This window comes from Pagrus pagrus, assembly GCF_965226575.1.
Source record: "Pagrus pagrus genome assembly, chromosome: 7".
Classification (NCBI taxonomy): domain Eukaryota; kingdom Metazoa; phylum Chordata; class Actinopteri; order Spariformes; family Sparidae; genus Pagrus; species Pagrus pagrus.
In genome coordinates this window covers 13,951,770-13,976,409 of record NC_140191.1, presented here as the reverse complement: position 1 = coordinate 13,976,409, position 24,640 = coordinate 13,951,770, and the positions used below count along the sequence as shown (strand labels likewise).

The following is a 24,640-nucleotide window of genomic DNA, read 5'->3' as shown; positions in this document are numbered from 1 at the left end:
TTCTAATTATCGCGCTCATTTGTTATGAGTCGGTCTGGACGGAGGGAGAGTGAGAGCTGAGAGAGGTTATATTAGGAAGGAGGCGAGCTGAGGACGTGCTGAATCAAGACCAATTTGAAAAAAAAAAAAGTTTATTTCATCAAACGTAGTTTTAATTTGGTCCAATTTAAGTGTGACCCTCCCTTCTGTTTTGGCACGTTGTCCACTCTGTCGCTGCCACCTACAGCTTAACGAGCCCACAACAGCACTGTAAAACAGCATTGTGTCGGCCGAATGATGCTGAATTGCTCTAACAGGAAGACATAGGACAACAGAAGGCAGGGGCCGGGAAGAAGAGAAGAGAAAAGGGAGGTCAAGTATGTAAAAAAAAGGAAGTGAAGCAGATGGAGATGTTCATGAGAGTACAGTGAGCCAGAGGTGGACGAGAGAAGAGGTGGAAAGCCAAGAAAAAAAACAAGCGGCGGTTCCCATACTTAAACTACTTTTCACCTTGTTTTATGCTCATGTGTTTTGTTTTCCCAAAAACCACCAAAACAGTTCAATAAAAGTGCAGCTCTGTTTTTTTTTGTTACTCCTCCTTCTTCTTGCATCCTCCTGCTGCTCTGCTCCTCCACCCTCCTCTCACTCTGCACTCATTCTTTTATTCCCCCCGTTTTCCTCTCTGACCCGAGTCAATGATTGTTGTTCGCTTTTGCTTTTTCCTCAGCTGTGATTGTGTGTGTCAGCAGTCAGTGTTCTCGACTTTGTGCATTTGTACGCATGCGACTGTACCATATGTATGTGTGTGTGAGACCCTATAATGATGTCATGGATCAGGAATGGCTGTAGTTAAACAGAGGTCAACCTCTGATTACTGTTACTGTATGTGACCAGTCTGGCTCCCTGAAGTCTCCACAGCTACCTGAGGGCACGTTAACGTAAGTATTTTTTATTGTCACTTAATTGTCATGAATGGCACTCAGCACACATATCATTCCCTGGTGACTCTGGGCAGAAAACAGAAAAATAACATCAGGTTTAGCTGCGTCCTGTGATTTCTTCATGATCCTCTGACTTTGCCAATGGCATGTGAGAAAATGAAAGGATATAAAGTGAATCAGAAATCTGAATTATAAACGTCTCTCTTCACAAGATCAGGGCTGCATTTCTTCCCAAAGGGATCATCTATAAGCTCCACTACCAGTTCAGAAACACCAAAGAAGCACCCAAAACAATTTTAACAAACATTTTCATTGTTGAATTTTAAACACGTGCCCAACTGTACAGTAAAAATAAGTGCCTGCTCGAAGCTTTGGATACTGAAGTTTAATTTCTAATCTTTAGAATTTTGGACTGAATACCAACCCAAAATGTCGGTACTTGATGACTTGGGAATGAGACTCAACAATCAACTATCCTTCCCCACCTTTAATTTCAGTCCTAGTATGGAGTTATTTCCACTGGGAATCAAAGCAAATGGATGGAGGCAGAGACAGGAAGGTTCAGTGTCCAGGCGAGAGCATTTTTAGAGAACTGGTAAAAAGGTTCCTCCTGCTTTGTGAGGAAATGTGCAAAAGTAACAGTACCACACATTTTAAATGTTTGCAGCAGTACAAAATGCACAAACGCTGTTGGGCTGGTGGGCTGGTCTGGTCCCGGGACTCCTGTTCTGAGTAATAAGTAACTCTTCTGCCATCTAGTGTTGAAAAATAGGCGCTGTCACACCTCCTGCTTCAGACCTGGAACTTTTTTTGGCTCTGATGTTTGGGAGATGTCTGGGCATGTGCAGCTAAGGTGACCTTCTGTAACAAATCAAACTATTGTTCTTCGTGTTTATTTCTGTTTGGTGCACACAGCTTTGCGTTACTGCACAAAGAGATCCACTTAAATCCCCGCAGGGTCAGGCGCAGTCACAAGACACGCAAGTTTGTCAGGTGGGAAAACCGTGTGTGTATATTTGTATTTGTGTTTCTGTCTCTGTGAGAACCAGTTTTCCACAGTGAAGGCCTCTACTTGTTTCAGGGCTTTTTAGGAGTTTAGTTTCAGGATAGAGGTAAGTCAAGGTTACATTTTAGACAATAGATAGGAGTCAAGGTTGAGTTAGCAACAAGGCAAAGCAGGTTCACTATATGGCAGTTAGTTTGTGAAAATTAGCTGTCATTTTTTCAAAATATTGTGGAAAAAGTTAAGAAATAATCAAATTGTAATGACCTGAAATTTTGCAGACCATTAAAAGTAGTTTGCCTTGAGGTCCAGGGGAGGGCGCTCTTCAAATTCACACCTGCATAATTATTTTAAGGCCCATCTTACAGAGGGGCTAAAGCCTCTTTGAGTCTGTGCTTAATCACCTCACCTCAGACTTATCACTTCATACTGACTATTACATACACAAAGTACAGAGATAAGCAGAATCAGGGGCTCAGTTGGGGGTCATAGCTTATTTGTGCTGGGTTTATCCAGCCTTGTAAAGGATTACATCTCAAAGGATTAAAAGTCAGGGTCAAGGAGTAAGGAATTAATCAATGAAGGCAGCCAGCGTTGATAAACATGCAAGAACTTTTTGTATGGAAGAGAGAGAGAGAGAGAGAGAGAGAGAGTGATAAATAAAAATAATCCATATGTGTGTGTGTGTGTCTGTGATAGACTAATGAGACTGGTTGATTCGTAGGCTCAAATATTGGGTGTGAAAACTTTCACAAACAGCTGATTCTGTGTGCTGACAGTCTCAGCATGAGAGGACGGCAGAATAATCAGTGTGTGTGAAGTTGTCAGGTGTGGTCTTAATATAACATATGCATTTGGCTGCCTGTCCAAAAAAAAGCATCCGGTAAAGCACAGCTGGGTCTGTTACTTCTGTCCTACAGTTTCTGTGGTGTGTCTATATGCACGTGATGAGTGTTCAACAAGACAAACCCTGAAACAGAATCCTCGCTTGCTGTTTGTAAATGTGAGTCACTGCCCTCCCAGTACTAGTCCTCGTGGTTTTGTCTGGAAACTTTGACACAGAGTTGGCTCTGGTGGAGTTTGTATTTGAACAACCAATTCACATGAGCTGTGAGTCCTCAAATGTAGTCTTACGTTGATACAGGTGGCACATTGAGAGTTCTGTCTTGATGTCTTTACAGATTAGAGTCTTGTTTGTCTATTATGGATTTGATGTGTACAGATCTAGCTTTAAAAACAGGTTTAAGTTTTTCACATTTGATGCACAGAGAAGAAAATGGACTGGAAATTTCTGTAGGTGAATCTTTTTTTTAATCAATGCAATGAAATCCCCCTTGTATGGCAATTTTAAATGTAAAATACATGCAAGACTGAAAATGACTTGAATTCAGCATCAGATCTGTAATTTTAAATGAATTGAGCTGCCATTAGAGCACCAACTCTCTCATTATCTCTGAGATGCATTCACACAAGAACACTGATAATTACACAGGCACATGCATATAGTAGTAGGAACTTTTCATACAAAAATACGTATTTAAAATAATAATTTCCCTTGATATGCTGGTGATTTAATACTGTTTTAAAAACTTTTCAAAAGCAAAACATCCTCTGATAAAAAGCTGAATTGTCACATCCAATCCCTCAAATTGAAAAAAGTCAGTAGCCATAAATAAAAACAAGAGGAACAGATAACAACCAGAGCCACGTCATTTTAAAGCTGGGAGCGTGATCAGAAATGCGTGTGTCCTGGCAGGCTCTGGCGTTGTTATTTGGTTTTAAATTCTCAGGGTTTCCCTCGAAATGGACCGGCAGACACTCATTTTCCAGCACCTCACAGGCCAGGATCAGATGTTTGGTTTCCTCTCGGATGCTCCTGATGCCGCACGTCCCCGGTTCACTCCTCACCGTGACGAAAGTAAAAGACTGCTGGCTGATGCACAGGTTGTCCTTGTGCGCCTTCCCCCCATTGCTCTTGCACACATCCTTCACCTTGTCCAGGTCTTTGGGACTGAGGAAGGACTGGGTGGGTCTGTCACAGCCCGTATGTTCCTTGATGTACTTCATCCATTGGTTCTGGTCAAGAGAAGTGGGAGTGCCAGGAGGAATGTGGCGTTTGAGGAAGGTCCTGAAGCCGTTGTTCCATTTGGAGCGCTGGCAGGGAGCGTCGTTTTTAGCAAATGCTTGATGACCCAGCAGGAGACAGACGCCGAGAGAGAGAAAAGCCCTGAGGGTAGCCATTACCCAGCAGTCCTAGAGTGAAACAGACACTTTCAAGAACAAACACTACACTTTACAGCCTTTTTCTGTCTTACTTAATACGTCACTGGAAAACTTAGAGAGTAAAAATAAACAGTGTCTGCACTAGAGCAGAGTTTGTCAGAGTCACAGCTGTGTAGTTTTTTAAAAACATGAAACCAGGAGAGGATGTAGACAACAGCTGCTTGACAAGAGAACTTCCCTACCTTGTTTTGGCAGCAGTCGAGGCGTCTGTAAGTTTCAAAAGGTCCAGATGTGGGATTTTTCTTCTGTACTTCTGTTGCGATAGCTGATTTCACTTCCTGTGTGAGAGGGAGTGGCCTGACCTGTGTGTGTATTGCCTATATCCGTCCACTTGGCTGTGCTTTAGAGTAGCTGTCATGGTCAGATGTGATCCAGTTACAGCTATAAATACCTGTTAAAGGCTCAGTGAGCTTATTTTTGTAGTCTCACTGTTTGTGTATGTCGCCTTCAGCTCTGCTGTTTGTCTTTTTACAAATGGTAGCTTTAATATATGTGTGGCCTTGTTTAGGTCCTGAGGAGCTTCAAAAAAGACTCAGTGATGTGGCTTCATTATTGAGAGACGTGGTAAACTACTGACATAAGTACCTGTATGTTCACTTAATGTGCTACTGTAAATATAGCCTACAATAATTTATGGTTTGTACAGTATAATAATAATATAAATATATAGTATGTCTGCTAAATATACCTAAACAGAGAGATCAAAATACTAGTAATTTACATTTAGATTTACATTAATCTTCTTATGTCACTTATGTATTCATATTATCCAATATAGAAATATTTAAATTGCTTTTGGTTTAATTATAAAGGCCAAAATACAAAGTGGTCAAATACATTTGACAGTTAAGATACATGTTTACAAACTGTTCATGTGGTTATTTTATTTACTGCAGTTTAATTGGTTTATATTGAGAGTATAGAGAGCTTACTCTTTGTCTTGTCTGATTTCTGTCTGTCCTTGCTCACAACAACCAGGAGTTGTATTCCTCAGCAAATACATTCAAATATATTATCCACACACACGAAACGGAGAAATAAATAGCCAATAAAAACATACAACATACAAATACATAATTTACCGCCTCCTCCTTCCTGCTGGCCTGACCCTTCTTTTTTAATATGCAATTAATGATTTGCCCTAATTTAGCAGTCTTCAACCCATAAATGAAATATTTGCCCAGTTTATTTTAATTTATGGTAAAGTTGTCCCCACTGTTTAATGTTGACACAAATTAAACTTCAACCTTTAAAATTGTTACTAGAACAACTAGACTAAATCTTTACTCGACTGCTTGAGAGAATTCGGATCTCACAATGAAGAAATCAAAGCGAGTGAGGTTACCGTTCAAGTATTTTAATGAGGTGCCCATGTTGACGAGTTATTTACAGCAAACAATCAATCAGACAAAGATGATATATGGCACCATTTCCTAATAGAATGAACACATGTGCATAAATATAACTCAACCATATACAACATAATGTGCTAAACTGAGCTCAGCTGTAATATTTGGACAGCTTCAGTTCATACTCTAAACACTTTAAATCCCTTAAGACCTTCATGAGAGATTTCTAATTCATTTGATAGGACCTCCTGTGTGTGTTTTAAAACCAAACTGTCCAATTTGTGTCACTTGGGGCAAAAGAAAATAATATTACATTGTGAATTAATTCACAGGTAAACATTTCATGACTCTATTACATTTCATACAGTGCAGAGTGCTTCAAGGCAGGATGAACAAGAAGAAATTACAGCCAAACATGTGAAACAAAAAAACAACAGAATATATCATACAATGTATTTACATGAACCAATCATGCATCCCAAGCACTGCGAGAGCAAACACACTACTCAGAGCCAGCAAGCTGACGTGTTTCAACCAAGTGCTTCACGTGCAAACGGAAAAAAAATGTCTCATACCAAGTCTGCCAACATCACTGAATTTAAAATACTGAGAACATTTAGTGATCAGGGCAGCAGGTGATTTGTCCTGTGTCCAGTTTACTATAGAAAACTTTCTGGTGCTAGGGCTCAGTCTGAGGAGACAGAGACGGTGACGGTTCCTCTTTCTTTTCTCCGTCAGTGGTCGCGTTCAGAGCCACATCTTGTTTTTTCTCTTTTGCTTTCTCTGGCTCCTTCATCCTGAAACATCAAGAGGAAAAGTCATTCCTACATTCATCCCCATATTCTGCGAGCTCACCGTCGGTGTAGTTGGTTATGTTCTCCAGCAGAGGTCCTTACTGTATATGTTAAAGACTACATGGAAGCTTGTGCATACATTTTGGGCTCTACTGTGCTATAAAAGAACTAGACGCACTAAATGTTGTTCAGTTACCACCGTAAGATGAATTTAACACAGAAAGTCCTCATTTTGATGTGTTATATGATAATTAAGTGGGCAAATAACTACAAATGGAAAGTGTTAATGTGGATGTGGCTCCATCACAGTTCTTATATAGTTTTTAGTTGTTTTGCCAACATTTTTCATGTTTCAGCTGTGAAGGAGCAGAAAGTGTCACGTCTGCATTCAGTGAACATTGCGGGTTACACTGTACACGCACTGTACCAACAGCCAGCTGATGATTAAAAGCTCATTACCGGCCGAGACCGCCGGTCTGCTAAGTCGTCCTCCTGGATCCACACTCTTCACATATAGTTTATATAATTTCCTTGTATCAGATATTCTCTCAATGAAATCTGTACTTTGAACTTTGATTTTGTTGTTCTGTTCTCTACATGCGACATATATGGCATGTTTTTCCTCATACGAATCGAAGGTCTAAGGACAGAGGATGTCGTTCACTGAGCCCACTGAGGCAATGTGATTATGATTTTGGGCCATGTTAATATATTTGATTTGATTTGCTTTACTACCACAGTGTAGTGATGTAGCTATGACTTCTGAGAAGGTTTGGTGTGGAATGTCAACATGTCGACAGGCGTCATGGTCTCCAGTTTTTATTTGTATCTAACGATGTTAATGAACTTAGGTACAGACAACACTGTAAGAACTCCCTTTAAGTTTCTAAAGTAATAAATAAATATATACAGTACTATTTTCCTCACAGTGTGTTGAAGTTCTTTCAGCACTAATTCTCTAATAGAGGTGTTAAAGTCTAGCCCTAGAGGATAAGTCACTATGAATGGGTGGTTAAAGCAAAGGGATGTGGTCAGGTTTCTAACTCTTAGAAGTCAAAGTGAAGGTTTTGAAGGTGACCTTGGCATGGGAGCAGGCCGGTTACTGGGCAGGACGTCCCAGCTAGAGGTAGAGCTGTCGCAGATCAAAAGACAGAATCACATGACCAAAAACAGAGAGAAAGTATTGGGTTTAACATTTCTCATTAGATAGAAGGGTTGGAGTCATTTTTAAGTAATTGAACAGGGCTGATTGATATTATGAAAGCCAGGGGTTCCCAAAGTTCGACATATAGTAGGGGCCCCTGAGGACTCTTTCACAAGGATCCAGACAAATGAGGAGCATCATGACTTCACCTGCCGACCGCATCACTGCACAGAAGGGAGCGTGAATCTACTCATGGACAAGAAGCTCATGTTTGTGACAAAGTAGGGTGTAAACATAAATGGCGTCCTCCTCCTGTAATGTTAGCTGGCTTCATTAGCATAGTTAGCTAGCCTCTTTTCCATGAGTATATGCACATTTCCTTTGGTGAAACGGTTGGTAGTTGGCTGTACTGCTCACACCAAAACAATCTAGATCAATAAACAGCAATATGGGTAAGAGGTAAAAACTATATTTTAGATTTTTTGGGTGAGCTATCCTTGAGATAACACAAATTGGTAACTTATGTGAACTTTGGGAACCCCTGGTCAAAGTAGTGTAAAGGTTAAATCACTGGCTGGTGGGAGACAGAAGGAAACCCACCACATACTTTCATTAATCCGTGGTAATCATGGGAGAAAATAATAAGCGTGTTATGAAACAGCCATGTTATTGCAGCAGAGGTCAGGTAATCAGATTACCCTTAGCGCTGATCTTGGGGGTCCCTTTAAACTTTTATGGCGAAACCTTACAAAGAGGATTATACATTTACTGACATCCAACCAACAAGACTAATACCAATATAGCTGTCATAAACACACATAAGCCATGTCGATGCCATGTGACAGATCTGTGATAAATCTGAAATCTCTTCTTCAACTTTAGTTTCTTAACAAATAAAATGGTAAAATGTTTTTTGTTTGGTGGTTGTAATCCAAGATCTGTGCTTCAGGATGTCGGTCAAGCACAAAAAGAAGAAAAACAACAAAAATACAACACTGTCAGTGTTAGTTGTGCATCCTTGTCAGTACTGAGATCAGGTAAACCACCTGTTTACCGCGACTGTTTCACGGTGGAGGAGTGTAAAAAATCTGCCAAAAGATAGGAGATGGAGAATGAGAAGAAGAAGCTGGATACTTCGGCAGTGACGGCTCCCTCTAGTTCTGCAGATCGCCTGGTTAAACTAGAAACAACAGCAGACTGGTGGCCGACATGACCAACCGACAGAGTAAAGCTTCTTACCGTATCGTCTTCACAATGAAGCGAATGATCACTGCCAGACCTACACAGCCACACATCACTCCTATTACTATAGCTGTGACTTCACCTGCAGAAGAAAGAGACACGGAAAGGCGTGACGCATCAGAATCAGCACAGTTAGATTATGGTCGATACTGCACAGTTGAAATATAACGAAAGGTAAAGTATGAGACAGAATGATAGAGATTTTGGAGGAAGCCTCCAAAAATACAGCAATGACCCAGAGCAGTTAAATCATTTAGTACAGGTACTTTGTTTGTTACAGAGACATGCAGGAAAGTCACATGTTCTTACCAGAAGAGAGCTCCTTCCCTGATTCTGCAACAAACAAAAGATGGAATAAATAATTAGGAACATCACAGTAGATTTGATCTTTCTGTCTCACAGTTTTTACACATTGATTTGTTGGTTTATCTGAGTAGAATCTGCTGTTCAGCCATTTGAAAATGTTATGTCTGGCCAGTCTTTCTGCCGTTGACAGCAGTGCTGATATCACAGGCCTTCCAGTTCAGTCACTCACTACAATGAGCACTTCACACAAATTCTTTCTCCTTTGTCTTTGTCTACCACTCTGTCTCCCTCTTCCACCTCTCTGTGTCTCTTTTCCCTCTCCCTTTTTTCTCAGTTAGACTCGCGTGATAACAATGCGGTCAGTGTTTCTTTTTTGCAAATCTGTTTCTCTAATCAGCTCGCAAACAAACACTGCTCCCCCGTGCTTTGCCACCACTTCGCCACTATTTCAGTCTCTCTCTATTCCTGCCTTCCAAAGGCCTCAGACAAAGTCACCGGTAATCCTTAATATTCCCACATTTCTCTCCACATTCCACTTTTTGCTCGCTGCATGGATTGTGCTAATTGCTAGCTTTGGTCTGCATGGCCACCCACTGGCTTGATATTGTGGGTTGCATTATGAGCAGCGTGCTGGCATTACGATCCAATAATGCCGAAGTGTTTCTTGCGGTTAAACACTGGAGCTCACAGCAGTTCGTCTGTGACCTTTTGTGACTTCTCATTTGTGCAGTCTCAAAGAACATACTAATCACGTAGTCAGTGATGGAAAGTACATTTTCTCAAGTACTTCAGTACAAATTTGAGGTACATGCACTTAACTTGAATATTTTCTTTTCATGTCACTTTGTCTTCATTGCATTTATCTGACACTATGTACATTTACATTTATCTGATGTTTTGTTATAACTTAAACTGTATTTTATACAAGTAGAGCTGAAATAATTAACTGGTTGACAGAAAATTAATTGGCAACTAATCAGCTTATTTTAATACAATTGTATGATGATAAAATCATGTATTATTTTTAATAATGTCAATTTATCTTCTGATTGCTAACACATTTGTGTTGTCAGAGGTCAACACGGCAGGGTGGTTGTCATTTTTTTGTACTGACGCTCTGTCTGTCTAACCTGCACTGAAGGAGGCGAAGACGACCCTGTGGTTGAGCGGCTGCGTGGCCCGGTAGTTGTCCTGCAGCAGCATCCTGTCTGTTTCTTCAGCTTTACTGGAGTAAAGTATCGTCTCCAACCTCAGCAGCTGCAGAGGACAGGCGGAAGAAGAAGTTAAAAAAAAAACAGTTACAGTCTAGCCTAAAACGTAATGCAACATAAATCAAAAAGAAATTCTGCATCAATGTAATTACCTTGACACTATGACAAACACAACTAATGTATTGGAGTATTGATTCACCATGCTTATCAATCATTTTATTTTGAGTACAAATCATTTTACATAACTTCATCCTGTAAATGAAAAATGCAGTTATTTTTTATGATGCCAAAAAAATCATAAAAAGTAACAAATGTAAAAAAAAAAATGTTGTAAGCTGAAGGCAACCACCAAAAAATAAAAAAAACATTGCAACAAATCTACAATGCCAGTTGTGCAAGGGAACGAATAAGACAATTCTCAGTTAATCTGCAATCTCCTTATAGCAACACAAGATCATTCATTTTAGAAATGGGGAAACTATATGCTGTCTGGTGAAAAGATAACAGAGCGCAGACGCTCTAGAATATAATTTATGAGGCCAATAATTAGCAATTGTAGGTTGAAACAGATGAATAATTTAGTGATTATCTTTAACTTCTGTTTAAGCATCACTGCTTTGGTTTGAATATGTTGATTGTGTAGAAAAGGAAAATATATCTATGTAGGTCCAATACAAAGTTTAGTGTATCTTCTACGGCTTGATATCAGTTTTTTCTCTTTTCTGTGCATGTTGGGTGAGTTTTTCTTACAGAATGATCAAATTAAATGTCTGCATGCCAGGTGCACATGTAAGATCAACTCAAGATGAGTGTCAGTGTCTCATCTTCACCTGTGCCTTTGAGATTTGAACCCTCTCATGAAACACCGTCCAGATCACACTCTGGTGGCAGGGCGGCGTTGTTAGGGAGCCGTTGTAGCGGTAGTAGCGCCCCAGATCGTTAGGGAGCAGAGACTCGATGTCAAAGGCTGGGATCAACGCCTTCTGATCTGCCAGTGGGTGTAAGGAGGAGAAAAAAATAAATATTACGTGAGGTCTTTGAGATACTCTTACTTCAGACAAATATCATCACATTTTTGTTTGTAGCAGCACACAGAAGTAAGACGAAAAAGAAAAGAAAAGATTCATTCCATTCACTCACCTTTTAAAACGTTGACTTAGAATAAAACACACATTCATAAATAACGCGTTAATATATAAAGTATAAAGAAAGTAGACTTACCAGCATGTCTGATGCGGCTCAGGTAGTTAAGGATGCTGTTGAATGCCGGATTAGTCTCCTCACCTGTCTGGGAAGCCAAAACTTCAGGCTTAAATGTTTATTATGACTCATTTTAAGTCTTTCACAATGTTGTGTATTGCTCCTGTTTATCACGAGGTAGTATTGTTTTTATTACCACAATGAGAATCCCTAAAACAGCCAAGCCGTCGCTCTGAGTCATGGCTGCGGACATGTTGGGGTAGAGCTCGGAGTTGTAGTGCACCACATGCAGCTGGAGAGAAGAAGAACGCTGTTAGAGCAGGAAAGACATCCCGGTTCCTCCTCATGACAGCCGAGGGTTAAAAAAAGACAACGAGAGGGAAAGACTGGGAGAGAGCGGGCTGCGTGCGAACTCAGCTTTCCTACCGAAGGGTATGACTGAAGAAAAATAAAGAGACTGATGTGAACGAGAAAGAGCTTAATTGTCTCATTATGTAATGACACCACTCATGCATGACAGGTTCCTTTTTTTTTTTTGCTAATATCCAACCCTGGAAGAGTTTGAATACCTCAGCGCTGGGAGAGAACTCACATTCAAATATCATATAGATAATATCGACATAAAAGTGCCTTTTTATGTGTTGCTGAAGCTGTTTCTCCTTTCTATGGATTGTGATGATGTGATTTATAAGCATCCCTCTGCTTCTACTTTTGACCTCTTGGATGCTGTTTATCTTTCTGCTCTTAGGTTTATAACTGGTGATGTTTATTGCACTCATCAGTGCGTCTTGTATGAAAAAGCTTCTCTGTCCAAGAGATGTGACAGTTACGTATATGCATTTGTTTATCTATATTATCTATATAGGCCTTTATTGGAAAGGTTGACATCTTCGATATCTATATAACTCAGTTTCACAAACCCATTAACTAACTTTAACTGCATGTCCCTCGAATTCGTACTGAACTTGGGACATCTGCTTTTAGTTTCCATGTTCGGACTACTTTTACAAAAGCACCTGGTCAAGCATTCAGCTTTTGTTTTTAAAAATAGTAATCCTTTCATCAACTCTGCATTATTTGTGCCCTTTTAATCTGCTTATATTCTGTCACGACTCTTCCTCTCCAACTGCTCACTCCTGAAGGAACTGGCGTGTTGGCATACCTGGTTGTGACAGATGGACAGGAAGAGATGCTGAGACGGCTAACCTTTCATCCTTGCTACATTTTTCCTTCACTCTTTTTACATCTTTTCTCCTTATTCAGTCACTTGCAAGTTTAATATCGTCCTTGCTTTGGGCTGTTTTAATTTCTTTGAATCAACAGGAATCTAACCCTAAACTTTCCCGTCTGTTGCTTCTCTGTTTCCTCTCTCAGCTACTCTACCGGACCTGAGCTCATTGTTTCTATCCCTATCCCACGCCAAAACAGAGATCCTAGCTCACTCAGCTTGTGTGTGTGAGACAGAAATAAAGTATGAAGTAAAAAGAGAGATATAACCACAGAAGATAAGAACAGCAAAAATGAAAGAAAGGGACTCAAATTTCTAACCCTCAGCCCAAGATCAATGATCAAAACAGTTGCTGACTAATCAATTAAACAACTAATTCTTGCAGCTCTGCGCATCACAAACAGAATATAATTTTTAAGGTAATTTTCAGGGCACAGCTGGGCCTATTTGATCACAGTAATGTGAACAGAAAGTTGAGAGATGTATCTACCATCAGGTTTTCGCAGTCTTTCTTTACTTTGCATGAATATAAACTTTCATCTCAATACAACAGAGGCTTCCTGGAGATACTTTATCTCCACCTTGTGTGTAGGTATGCGCGTGTCCAGTAGAAATGTATTTATAGACGGCTAAAATCTGCAAAGTAATCCATTTTTAATTTGCTGTTAATGGCTTAATTATCCTTAAAAGTTAGAAGGTTAAATGTATAAACATCCTAACATTATACACTCACATGTCCCTTTTTTGGGGATTAAATATTGTATGTTGATTAAAATGTGTACTATAATTCAGGCTTATTCTAATTGTTCTACCTACACAAATGTCACCTCATTAATGTGATAGTATTAAAAATGTTTTTATTCTCTTCTCCATAACAATGAACAGAAAATAGATTTATGTGGATGCAGGCCACTCCTGGGATTTTTGACCTTGTGAATCTTTATTCAGAGTGACTTCTTCTTCCATTTAAATAACATCAGAATTTTTATAATCGCAAGAGCTATTCTCCGACTTAATCTGTTTTTATAAAATGTTAACCTTCTTAGAAAACTATGATCATCACACTATTTGACCTTGACCTACCATTACTCAAGTCACGACTGAGCATGGCTGTAATTTGTCTTGCTGTGTTTAAACATACCTCTGCATCTGCACTCAGTCCGTTAATGGTGTGCTCGCTGCCCCCATGACTCGGCCCGCCGCTGCCCCAGTGGAGGTGCAATTGCACAGCTGTGAAGAGCCAGGGCAGCCCTGCCAGTCCCATCCATTCTGGCAGCTCGATCACCACTGATTGAGCGAAAAAAGCAAGAGAAGAGATGCCTCTTTGTGTTTGGCTTACAGGGGAAAGAACAAAATACCAGGCAGGCATATGACAAGATTTTTTCTTTAAAATGACAAAAAAAATCCTAAAATATGAACTGAATTTATTATTGGGAAATAAAGAGTTCGCTGCCAGGTTACAATTTAGGGCGGTGCAGTATAAACAGATCAACCGTAAGGCTGCTGGGATACCTGGAAGAGGACAGCTGGCTGCCATATTTACCTGTGTGTCCGTTATTGTACATAGTGAGGGGCTTGTTGCCGTGCTGACTGTAGCCCAGCGGGGTCAGAGGGACCAGACTGGGGTCATATTTGGTCTGCGTGGTGACCACATCAACGGGGGACTGAGAAGTACCACCGCAGTCAGGGAAATACTGCGACCACTGACTCTGACCCACCAAGCCTTTGACAAGAGAAAAGACAGAAACAATGATGTCACCCCAATCACACAGCCCACCGACTCCCAGTCATTCAGTGAAAAGCCTCCATTGATCAGTCTCTAATTAGACAAGATAATTATTTTACAGAGTTCTTTTTGGGTTTACAGCCTAAATGAAAGCCTTATATACAACATATCTGTGCCTGACTACTGAATTAATGCTGCTCTGGATCAAAACATCAAAACTGAAATCAAACTGAAATGAAGGTGTCAATGTACGTCCTTTGAAACAAAGAAGCTCACACAAACACAAGTGCCAACCAACAGTGTCAGATGATTCAGACAGAATAACTCATGTCAACTGATAACAACCACAACATAATGTTTATACAATTTCATTTCAGCCATTTACTCCCTCGTCCAGACAAAGTATTATTCAGATATTGTGACATCTTCAGTATCATTGTATTTAAATTACAGAAATATCATCCTCATCTAGATCTCAAAGGTCACAGATAATAGTAAACTAAAATGCTCTTTTTCAACAGATCTTTTCATTTTAAAAAATGATTTAATCTTATAGTTGGCAATATGAAATTATTTCTAAGCTTGACATTGAGATGAGATAATATTTTTTTTTTTCATTTACAACCCAGATTGCAAAAAAGTTGGGACGTTGTGTAAATCGTGTGTTTACCAACAAAGGTTTTATGAAGTGTTCCCGAGCACACCGTGTTTCACAAAGTGGTGAACCTCGCCACATCCTTGCATGTTAACGACTGAGCCTGTCAAGGATGCCACTTTCATACCCAATCAAGATACTGTCACCAGTAACCAATGAATCCGTTTACCTGAGTTTTCAGTTGAGCTTATGTCAAAAAGAAATAGCAAATGATAGCACTGTTTATTTATGTTTCACACAGCATCCCAACATTTCACAGGGTTGGAAGTAAAACTGCGAAAAGACTATTCTTGATTTAAGTACTCCTTTCTTCAATTTATTTACCACATATGAACATGAACATGAATTCTTGTTTCAAGTAAATTGCCACAGACCTTGCAATTATTTCCTTGTAATTATTGTGTGCCATAGCCAGATTTAAGATTTATACTGAACATTGACCTGTTAAAACTGAGGCAAGCAGTAACGAAAATAGCTTATTTTCAGGGCTGATCACAATAATGTGAACGGAAAGTTAAGAGATGTACCTACCATCAGGTTTTCACAGTTTTTCTCCACCTTGTGTCTGTTTTTTCAGGATTTGTTTTTGTGGACATAACGCAGAGGATTAACTTACATAGTTTTTTATAATTCTTAAATATATTTTAAAAATCAGCTGAAACTCACCGGAGAAAAATGTAAAATTACATCTTTGATTTCCTCAATGACAAGTTCAGCATTTGAAGATAACTGAAAAACTAATTAGTAAAAAAAAGATTGTGTGAAATGTTAGGAAAGGTTTTAAGTTGAAGATTATAGTTGACATTGGCATGAAACAATGTTCAATTGGCAAATGTAAGCTAATCTACTTTATGGAGCAAATCCTCTGCTAATAATGTCTAATAACAGCTTACATACCTATGTGTATACTGCATACTTATACAGCAAAACATGCTCAATATTTCCAATTTGCAGAAAAACTCATTCATTAGGACAACTGATGTGAAAAAATTAAGAAGACTTTAACAGAAAGATGGACCGAGAAATATTGAGAAAGTGATTTCAGGAGAGGAGAGTGATTGAGGCCCTGGTTCACTGAGTAAAATAGAAACTGGTCTCCACAACTGCACAATAAAAGAAAGTAAGAAAAAAGAGTCTGAAAGAAAAAGAGAGTGACATGTGAGTCAAAGAATCTGAATTTCAATTGCGAGGAGAGGAGGAATGCTTTAGAAAACAGGCGCACCACTGACACTTTGTACACACACACACACACACACACACAAATGTGAGTAGTGGGCGAAAAGAAGTATCCAGCGTATATTTTCAGTTGCAGGTTTTACAGATGTCAAACGAACTTGTGTGTTTATGTCAAAAAGGTTCCAGAAAAAGGTGAGACAGACAGAATACGTTTGCAAGCAATGGATCATGACCTTAACCCGTTAACCAGTAATCAGTCATCTCTCTTTGCACTCACACACACAATGTAATGACGGCTTTTAACATTACTGATGTAAACGCACACGCACACGCACACACACACACACGCACACACACACACACACACACACACACACACACACACACACACACACACACACACACACACACACACCTCGTCTCCAGCTGCCTGCAACCCCCACCTTGCACTTCTAATCTCCTCTCTGCCCCCTACCCCTCACTCCTCTACACAGCAAAGCCCCGCACCACGACACAACTTCAAAAGTGAGTCCCGCGGCCCCAGGATTGGCCGATGGGGAGGTCTCCATGGCAACCGGAGGCCGAAAAATTCTGACCCTCTGCGCCTGGTCTCCCTCTTCCTAGCATGCTACCCCTGTCCTCAATACAGCCAGGAACAAAGACATACACACACATATGCAGATTCACTCATTCAGAGCATGATGAGGCCATGATGGAACGTGAGACTGACTTTCCCTCGATTACCTTACGTAACTCTGCGTTTCTCATCTCTCGTGAAAGGGGCATCTCGGAAAGAAGGCGTGTAAATTCTGCTCTTTCGTGTGACAAAAAAAATGTCATGCAATGCTGTGTGGTACAACATGCCTCACACACACACCCTCTTGGACATTTGACGATGAATTCATCACAAAAAGACAAATTACACATGTCTGAATGCTCAACATATTGGCAACTAGTCGAAGATTACACACGTTTCTACACCATACACTTGCCTCCATATCTGTTGTAATGAAGCCTTAATGCCCTTCTATGTATAGATACCAGTTTGCTCCAGGCACAGCCTCTACAGTTTACTGTATGTCCTCTACATTGGTGTTGCTCTCCTGAATACATGCAGAGAGAGTGGTGGTCTGTGTGCCCCATTCATTCCCACAATGTCATTGTCCACCACGGCATAGGCAGCCAGTGTGCGTCCACAACACAATAAACACATAGGTTATTGTGCACTGCAACAATACGGGGCACGATTTGGTATGCTTTTGCTTCATCCCGTCCCATCTCCCTCTCTCGTCCTCGTGCACCTGCCTCCCTCCCACCGCCTGCCTCTCCTCTCTATCGGCCTTTTTCTTGCTCTCTTCCTCTCTATCTCCCACCACCCCTTCATCATCTCTGTGTGACTGCTGCGCTCATGCCAGCTTGTTGAACTGTAACTAATACAGACAGAGAGGGAAGTAGAGGAAAACAGAGGGAGATATGAGGAGTGGAAAAGCACAAATCCTACAGAACTTGCGGACGCTTTGATGGTAGCTCTCATATTTGAGAGATAAGTTTAACATGTGCAGTGAAGACAGGATGAAAAGGTCAGCTGTGAGTAGTTTGCTTGGACTGGAAAACTTGCCCATGTCTTTGTTATTAGACTGGATTACCAAAAGTCATCCTGTATAATCCTGTATTAGACACTAAAGTCTTTGACCAGGATGAAAAATTCAATTATATTAAATGTCTTTCTGCCTAATTATTAAAGAATTAACTTCAGGATTTTGCTTCTGGTCGTTAAAGACTATAGTCCACATATTATTCAGTATATCTAGCATACTTACAATGCCTCCAGATTATGGATTATACCCTCTGTTTATGCTGATTTCTGTCTTATTTTGCTACACTCTGAGAGCCTTTTGCTTTACAAATAAACTTGAACTTGAACTTACCAATGTAGGTCCAGGTAACTTCCTCTGAAAAAGAAAAAAAGAGGAAAAACTCCTAAAAAAAAATCATATTTTAGCTCTTTAACAAATATTCACCACGTTAAAGCATCAATATTATATATTTCACTCCTGTTTTTCTCCCTTCTAGTCTACAAGTTGCTAATGCCGAGCTACAGTAGTACAGTAGTCCTCAAATACTACTCAAATCCAATTACAGCTCACACAGAAACACCCAAACAATCCACAACACTAATATCAAAGCAAAACAAATCTCACATGACGCTGATTAGCATGTTCACTAAGACCTTACCAGCAGCAGGAGCAGTCGTCCACTGGAAACACAGGAGCATTAGCAGGATAAAGAGACCCAAAGAGTCCATGTTAGCCCTCCTTACCCATACACAGGAATGAATAAAAGTGGACTGAGAGATGAGGAGCAAGTGTGAGAGAGAGTGAGAGAGTGTAAGAGAGAGAGAGGGAAGGGAAGGGGAGGGAAAGAAGTGACTGGGTCCAGCGATCCCACCTGCCACAGCTCTGTTTAACAGCCAGAGTGTGTGGATGTTACATGCTGGCTCCACTCAGGCACACGGGGCACCGGAGCAGGTCTTAACAACACAGGGATGGAGAGAAAGTATGAAAAGAAAAGAGGGAACGAGTGGTCAGAGGTGGGGAGAAACAAGACCGCAAAGAGGGACCAGTGAGTGAGAACTAATTCAGTGTTGGTGGCTGACAAAAAAAGGGTGAGGGGATTGAGAGAGAAAATGAGGTTACTGCATGGGAACAATGGGCTACACAAAAATGCAATGGGGGTAAAGAAAAGTGAACTTTCTAAAAAAGTGTTTCTGAATTATTGCTGGATATGTGGAAGACTGCATAACTTTAATATTGAGTATGAAGAGAGAGGATGAGGATGTACTGTATCACCATGGCTGATACATTGTTTCCCTATTATATACTGCTTCATACAAAGCAATTGGCTATATGATATGTGAGCCGTTCAGTTAAAGAGGGATTTTCCTGTCAGAGATTGTTTGATTTGCCACTCATAATATACATCTTATGTTTAATTGTATATTCAAATTTTTGACTGTTGTGTTTTAAATTGAGAGTTAGACTTTTTAGTGGTCTGAAGAGGTAAAACTATACATCACACCAACTCACTCCTCACTTGAATCGAGGGTCTAAGGACAGAGGATGTCGTTCACTGTACGGATTGTAAAGCCCATTGAGGCAATGCGATTGTGATTTTGGGCGATATTAATAAAATTGATTTGAACTGATTTGATTTGAACTGGGGGCCCGTGACCCTTTAACAGCCCTTTGATAATTTTGTTAGTAGGCTAATTGACTCATTCATTCATTAGAGGGAATTTATGAGAGTCAAACTGACAACCTACTTCTAAAATTAAAAAAGTTGCAGTTTTTTTTTACCTACCCTCTTGCATGTTTCTTTTTCAGTTATGAAAACTTATTAATATAGATTAAAAATAAAAATAATGTACTATAAGGCATTACAGTAAGAAATGTTATATCACAGTTATATATCGGTATCGGTGACCTGATAATATGAAGCCAAATGACTTTCAACAACTTCGCAGCATCTACGCACGCCAGTAAAGTAGGTATAGCAGCATGCTCTTCTAAAATCAGTTGCGTTTTATCAATAAACACAGAGAAGAAGAAGTGCAGCATGCTCTTGTTGTGCTTAAACTGCTGCACCTGGGTAAAGCCACGCCGTGCAGACTAGAGGGAGAAACAATATTAAATCTAGTTTTGCTCACTACATCTGAGCCTTCCTCACCCTTAGGTGTGAATAAACAACAGGTTAGGAACTTTATCTTCCATCTAAAATTAAAGGTAATTATCTGTTATTTGTATCAACTGAAAAAAATCCATAACGTGCATCATTAATAATGTGTGATGTAACACATGAAAAATGTATTAAAGCTTTTAAATTAACAGACAATAATTGTTATGTATTTAGTAAATGTTATTTGGTCAGGTTTTTATTGAAGTGAGGATTTCATTGACATTTTGACATCTCACAGTAATTAGACTTTATTAGTATACTGGGTCCCACTCCAGTTATGCCTGTGCTTTAGTCAGGGGCACTGACAGGACAACAACATGAAATGAGAGCACCTGGAGGAAACCCAAGCAAACACGAGGAGAACATGCAGACTCCACAGAAAGGCCGAACCTTGCTGTGAGGCGACAGTGCTAACCACTGAGCGACCATGCTGCCGAGAAAAAGGACAGGTGTAAATAATAATTTGCCATAAATCAATTACCTGTTATTAATTTAATTAACGATGAATGAATAACACCAAGGTGTTCAGTTCAAGGGTATTGTTCATGCTGGCTCACTGTCATGACTCATTGCGACACTTGACTAGAACACAGCCATTTTTAATGTTGGTGGTATCACCTGCGCTTTTCCTACTTTGACATGTCAAAATAGTGTCCTGTGGAAAAGTCCCAACGTTATTTTCATCTCCAATGTTCTTCTCCATCAATGGCCTTATTCCATGAAATGCAATGTATAGGCTTTTCAGTACAGTGTTTCCTCTGTAACTGTTGTAGGTATTTGTTTAACATACATTCCTGTCCGTCTTAGCTTTGGTTCTAGTCCTTGCAGCACTAATATTGTTCATATCTGGTTATGTGAAAATGATTGATGGATGAAGGTTACTCATACGCATGAGGCTTTACACTTGTTTTTGTATTTGCTTTGCTCTGTTATGAAGATTCAAATTTTCCATTTTATCTCGCTGTGGTGGTAATGCTCTGACTGTGGTGCCTCACCACTCCTGAATGGATTTACAGGAAACACTGCAGTGGAAATATTCAACATTAAACTGTCTCTGTTAGGACACAAAATGTTTTATGTTTGGTGAATGTGTGTTGTAGCCCAGACAAACGTTACTGGACTAATTGTTTGTCTTTGAACACTAGGGGGAGCCCTCTCCATGTGACATATTCTTGTTTCTTTTAATACACCCTAAAACAGAATATATATTGTGTCATTCCTTCCTATAACATTATAAAGGTTGGTCACAACCCTGGAAGTGCTCCATAGACTGTGAATAACGGAATAACAGTGGGACTTTTGATGGGAAATTGTGATTCACAGCCACATTAGAAAATGCAGCATCCAAGGGCAAAGAATCTGTAAGGCCATGTGAGTCTATTTCACTGTCATGAGGGGAACAATTGCCACCAAATAAACTTTTGATGCACTAGTTAGCTTAGTAAACTGATTTGTGTTGTTGTTGTTTAATTTAACCAGTGGTATATCACTTGTCCATATTAAAAAATTGTGTTCTTGGGGTGGATTTTCCCGTTAAAAAAATCATAGGCGATCAAGCCAAGAGTCTTTTGATCCAGATTACATCACGTTGTAGAGTCAAGGAGGAACTTTAAACATTCAAATAAAACTGCAAAGGTTACATCACTTACTGCATTGAGTATCACACATTTTCTTGAATATAGATGGATAGATAGATAGATAGATAGACAGATAGATGGATAGATAGATCCTTAATTAAAAGTCTTCTGAATAATAAAAGTATTGATTATGTTATTATTGTTAATTATTGTCAAACTCAAGTATCCTTTTGAGATTCCTAAATCGTTGTTTATTTTCTGTAGGTAGCCTCATAAGACACCACTTTATTGCTGATACATGCCACTCTTTGTAATCACGTCCCCGTGAAACCTCATCCTGGACTGTCTGACTGTCTAATAACTAATAACAGGTTAATATAAAGCCACGGTTGTAGTTGCTCTCCTCCTCCTCTGTCTGTCTCTCGGCTCCATCCCTTCACACTGTGTGCCGGCCTGCTTAAACGTGAAGCGCTTCAGCCAAATTATGCAACAGCAGTAACGTATGCCGGCCTCCCATTGGTCGCTCGGCGTTCGACTGAAGGGGCGTGGTTAGAATATTTTTACACACCATTGGCCCCGTCTTCGCAGGGGGCGTGTCAGCTGACTTCATTCACAAAATCTAGCAGCGGAGCGTCTCTCCGACATGTGAGCGTCCCTCTGTTTATACTGATGAACACATGTCGCGACTCCGCAAATGTGAGCGGGGGAGAAACGCTGCAGCCCCGGCGGGAGGCGGAGATCGTCAAGCTTTGAAAAGACGTTCATGTGTGAAGTAATTTATGGCCAAATTATCTGTTAACCTCTGTTGTCTTTAAGGGCATTTTAGGTTGTTGAATGAAGCAAAGCCACGTTTAAATCTCGACATTTGATAAGAAACAGTTATGACAGCCCTGATCCACCAATGCCAGAGCAGAATCTGTCAGTGTGACACTTCAAAACCAACCAGTGAGAGACTGACGGAGAGATAGTAACCAAACAAAATGGTCACAAACCAAATAATTAATGTTTTGAATTGGGAAAAATGAATTTAACAACACTGTTCCTGCTTCTCATGTCATGAAATATGACTGTACTGTCCAGGCACTGAGGCATATGAAAAAACAGTAGAGAAGGAACATATATTTAATCTGATTCCTTTGTTTAACTTTAATATGCCAATGAAGTTCCTCTATTTTAAAGGAGGGTGAAGACAGATAGGTGCCGCTCATAGACGACACAATGGCAGCAGTGTGTCAATTGTTTCCCAGCTGTGGTTTCCAGGTGAAACACGATACGTGGCTCGGCCTCTGCAACCTTAGCGTTTAGTTTAGTTTAGAGCTTAGTCTCTCTTTAGGCCCCTGTCTTCCCTCAGGCGGGGTCACATTTCTGTTTTGGTGTCTCGCTCTCAACACACCCACTCATGCATTTGGCCTTACAGGAACTCCTGCATGCCTTTACTACCGCAACGCCTTCATGCTCTCATAACCAGCAAGAAAAACGCAATTACAGGAGTATTAACAATATGAAAAGTCGATATGGCTTAAATATGATTAAGCTTAGTCAGTCTTGTCCTCATATAAACCACAGGATCGTAAACTTTACAGGTTCAATGTCACTTGAGGACACAAGCCTCTCAGCAGTGAATCTAAAAATCAAATAAAACATTGGAGGCAACATAACTGATTTTTTTCAGATGGTCATCACTCTATTGCCGCCTGAGTGCTATTTCTGAGTACCCACCCTGAAGAAGGTTGTAATTTCCATATTAGGGACCATTTTGACGCACTGCCCTTTGACACACATCTATGATTAGGCTAACCCTCGTCACTCCTATTGAATTCTCAGGCATGTCAATACAAGTGACAATAATGAGAAGCGGGTGGTAGAGAAAAAAAAAACACAGAAACCAGGTGGGGGATGGGACTGAAGGGGGAAGGGAGATGGAAGGATGGGGGGTGGTCTTCAGCATCCATGAACTCAGAGGAGGTTCATTGGGTTCATGTCTTGCAGTGGAATGCTGTTGGGGGTGGAAAATCCTTTGCTATTGACCTGGTGCTCGGTATACACAAACACGACCCTTTCCCTTGGTTTACTATTACCAAAGGTTAACTCATATTGTGTTTTTGACAATAAAGGGGCGGTTGGCTCACCTGTTGTTGAGGTAACTAAGTGACACTATATGGCCACAAGGCCTCAAAGACAGGTGGTGTCAATCAAACAAGGACACTGCCTGCTATGTGTTTGCTGAGAAGAGGGGTCGATGGGTTCATGTGTATGTTGTATGCATAGCGGGGGAAGGGTAGAGCCTCCATCCCTGACATGCAAGGAGCTTAGGGACAACCACCACTTCTCATGCTTTAACCTGGTCTTTCACATCTATAAATACCATTAAAAGCCGCCATAATGACTGACCTGCAATTAAAGTCCTGTGAGGAGAGATAATACCAATACATAAGATGATTGAGGATAGGAAATTTGTTTATGTGTGTGTGGTCTATATCTATAATATGATACACTGCCTGTTTGAAGTGAGGGTCAGTGAGTTCACTTGCACACTAACCTATGGGGGAGGTTGCTACATGACCATAAATCATCGACCTGGAAACTGACTTGCTGCATTATGCTCGAACCCTTTACACTTACATTTGATTTATTTGTATTCTTATTTTAAAAACCGCAATGACACAAAATAGCAAACACTTAGTTCATTTATTTTGGGTAAAAGTGTTTTACTTGTCTTTTACAAATGTTTATTTGAAAATTATACACTGAAATAAGTTAAATACAGTAGTGGGTTGTAACCAAGTAGATTTATTCAAGTTAAGTACAATTTTGAGGTACCTGTAGTTTACTTAGGCATTTCTATTTTCTGCTACTTTATACTCCCACTCCACTACATTTTAAAGGCATTATTCTATTTTTCCTCTACTACTTCTTTGACAACTTTAGTTACTAGTTACTTTTGCAGAATACAGGCTTCATCCGAGTCCAAGTAACATATTTTTTGAGTCTCATACCCAACTCATCAAAAACTGACACATTGGGGTGGTGGCTGACCCGTCCTACGATCCCAAGGCATCAGTATTTGACAAGTTGGGAATGAGACTCAAAT

At 40.1% G+C, this 24,640-nt stretch overlaps 1 protein-coding gene and 1 long non-coding RNA gene across 5 annotated transcripts in view; one reads left to right on the top strand and one right to left on the bottom strand.

The window, feature by feature from the left end:
* Window positions 1–10,272, top strand: part of LOC311259336 — a 34,508-nt gene extending 24,236 nt beyond the window's left edge. Inside the window, exon 4 of the long non-coding RNA XR_014622852.1 lies at window positions 10,183–10,272. This is a non-coding gene — a long non-coding RNA (uncharacterized lncRNA). The remainder of the gene's footprint in view (window positions 1–10,182) is intronic.
* ca14 (carbonic anhydrase XIV) overlaps window positions 5,548–24,640 on the bottom strand; it is a 34,288-nt gene continuing 15,195 nt past the window's right edge. Inside the window, exons 1-13 of one of the 4 annotated variants that reach the window (XM_084356402.1) lie at window positions 18,473–18,644; window positions 18,166–18,189; window positions 14,224–14,403; window positions 13,822–13,967; window positions 11,649–11,744; window positions 11,474–11,540; window positions 11,083–11,240; window positions 10,172–10,298; window positions 9,045–9,068; window positions 8,733–8,817; window positions 8,540–8,581; window positions 7,428–7,481; window positions 5,548–6,352 (exon numbers count right to left, since the gene is read on the bottom strand). In XM_084356402.1, the coding sequence (XP_084212528.1) occupies window positions 6,235–6,352; window positions 7,428–7,481; window positions 8,540–8,581; window positions 8,733–8,817; window positions 9,045–9,068; window positions 10,172–10,298; window positions 11,083–11,240; window positions 11,474–11,540; window positions 11,649–11,744; window positions 13,822–13,967; window positions 14,224–14,403; window positions 18,166–18,189; window positions 18,473–18,542 (1,191 nt within the window). In that variant the 5' untranslated portion in view covers window positions 18,543–18,644 and the 3' untranslated portion in view covers window positions 5,548–6,234. Of the gene's footprint in view, window positions 6,353–7,427; window positions 7,482–8,539; window positions 8,582–8,732; window positions 8,818–9,044; window positions 9,069–10,171; window positions 10,299–11,082; window positions 11,241–11,473; window positions 11,541–11,648; window positions 11,745–13,821; window positions 13,968–14,223; window positions 14,404–18,165; window positions 18,190–18,472; window positions 18,645–24,640 lie in introns of those variants that run through there. The other 3 variants (XM_084356399.1, XM_084356400.1, XM_084356401.1) reach the window with 3 other exon arrangements.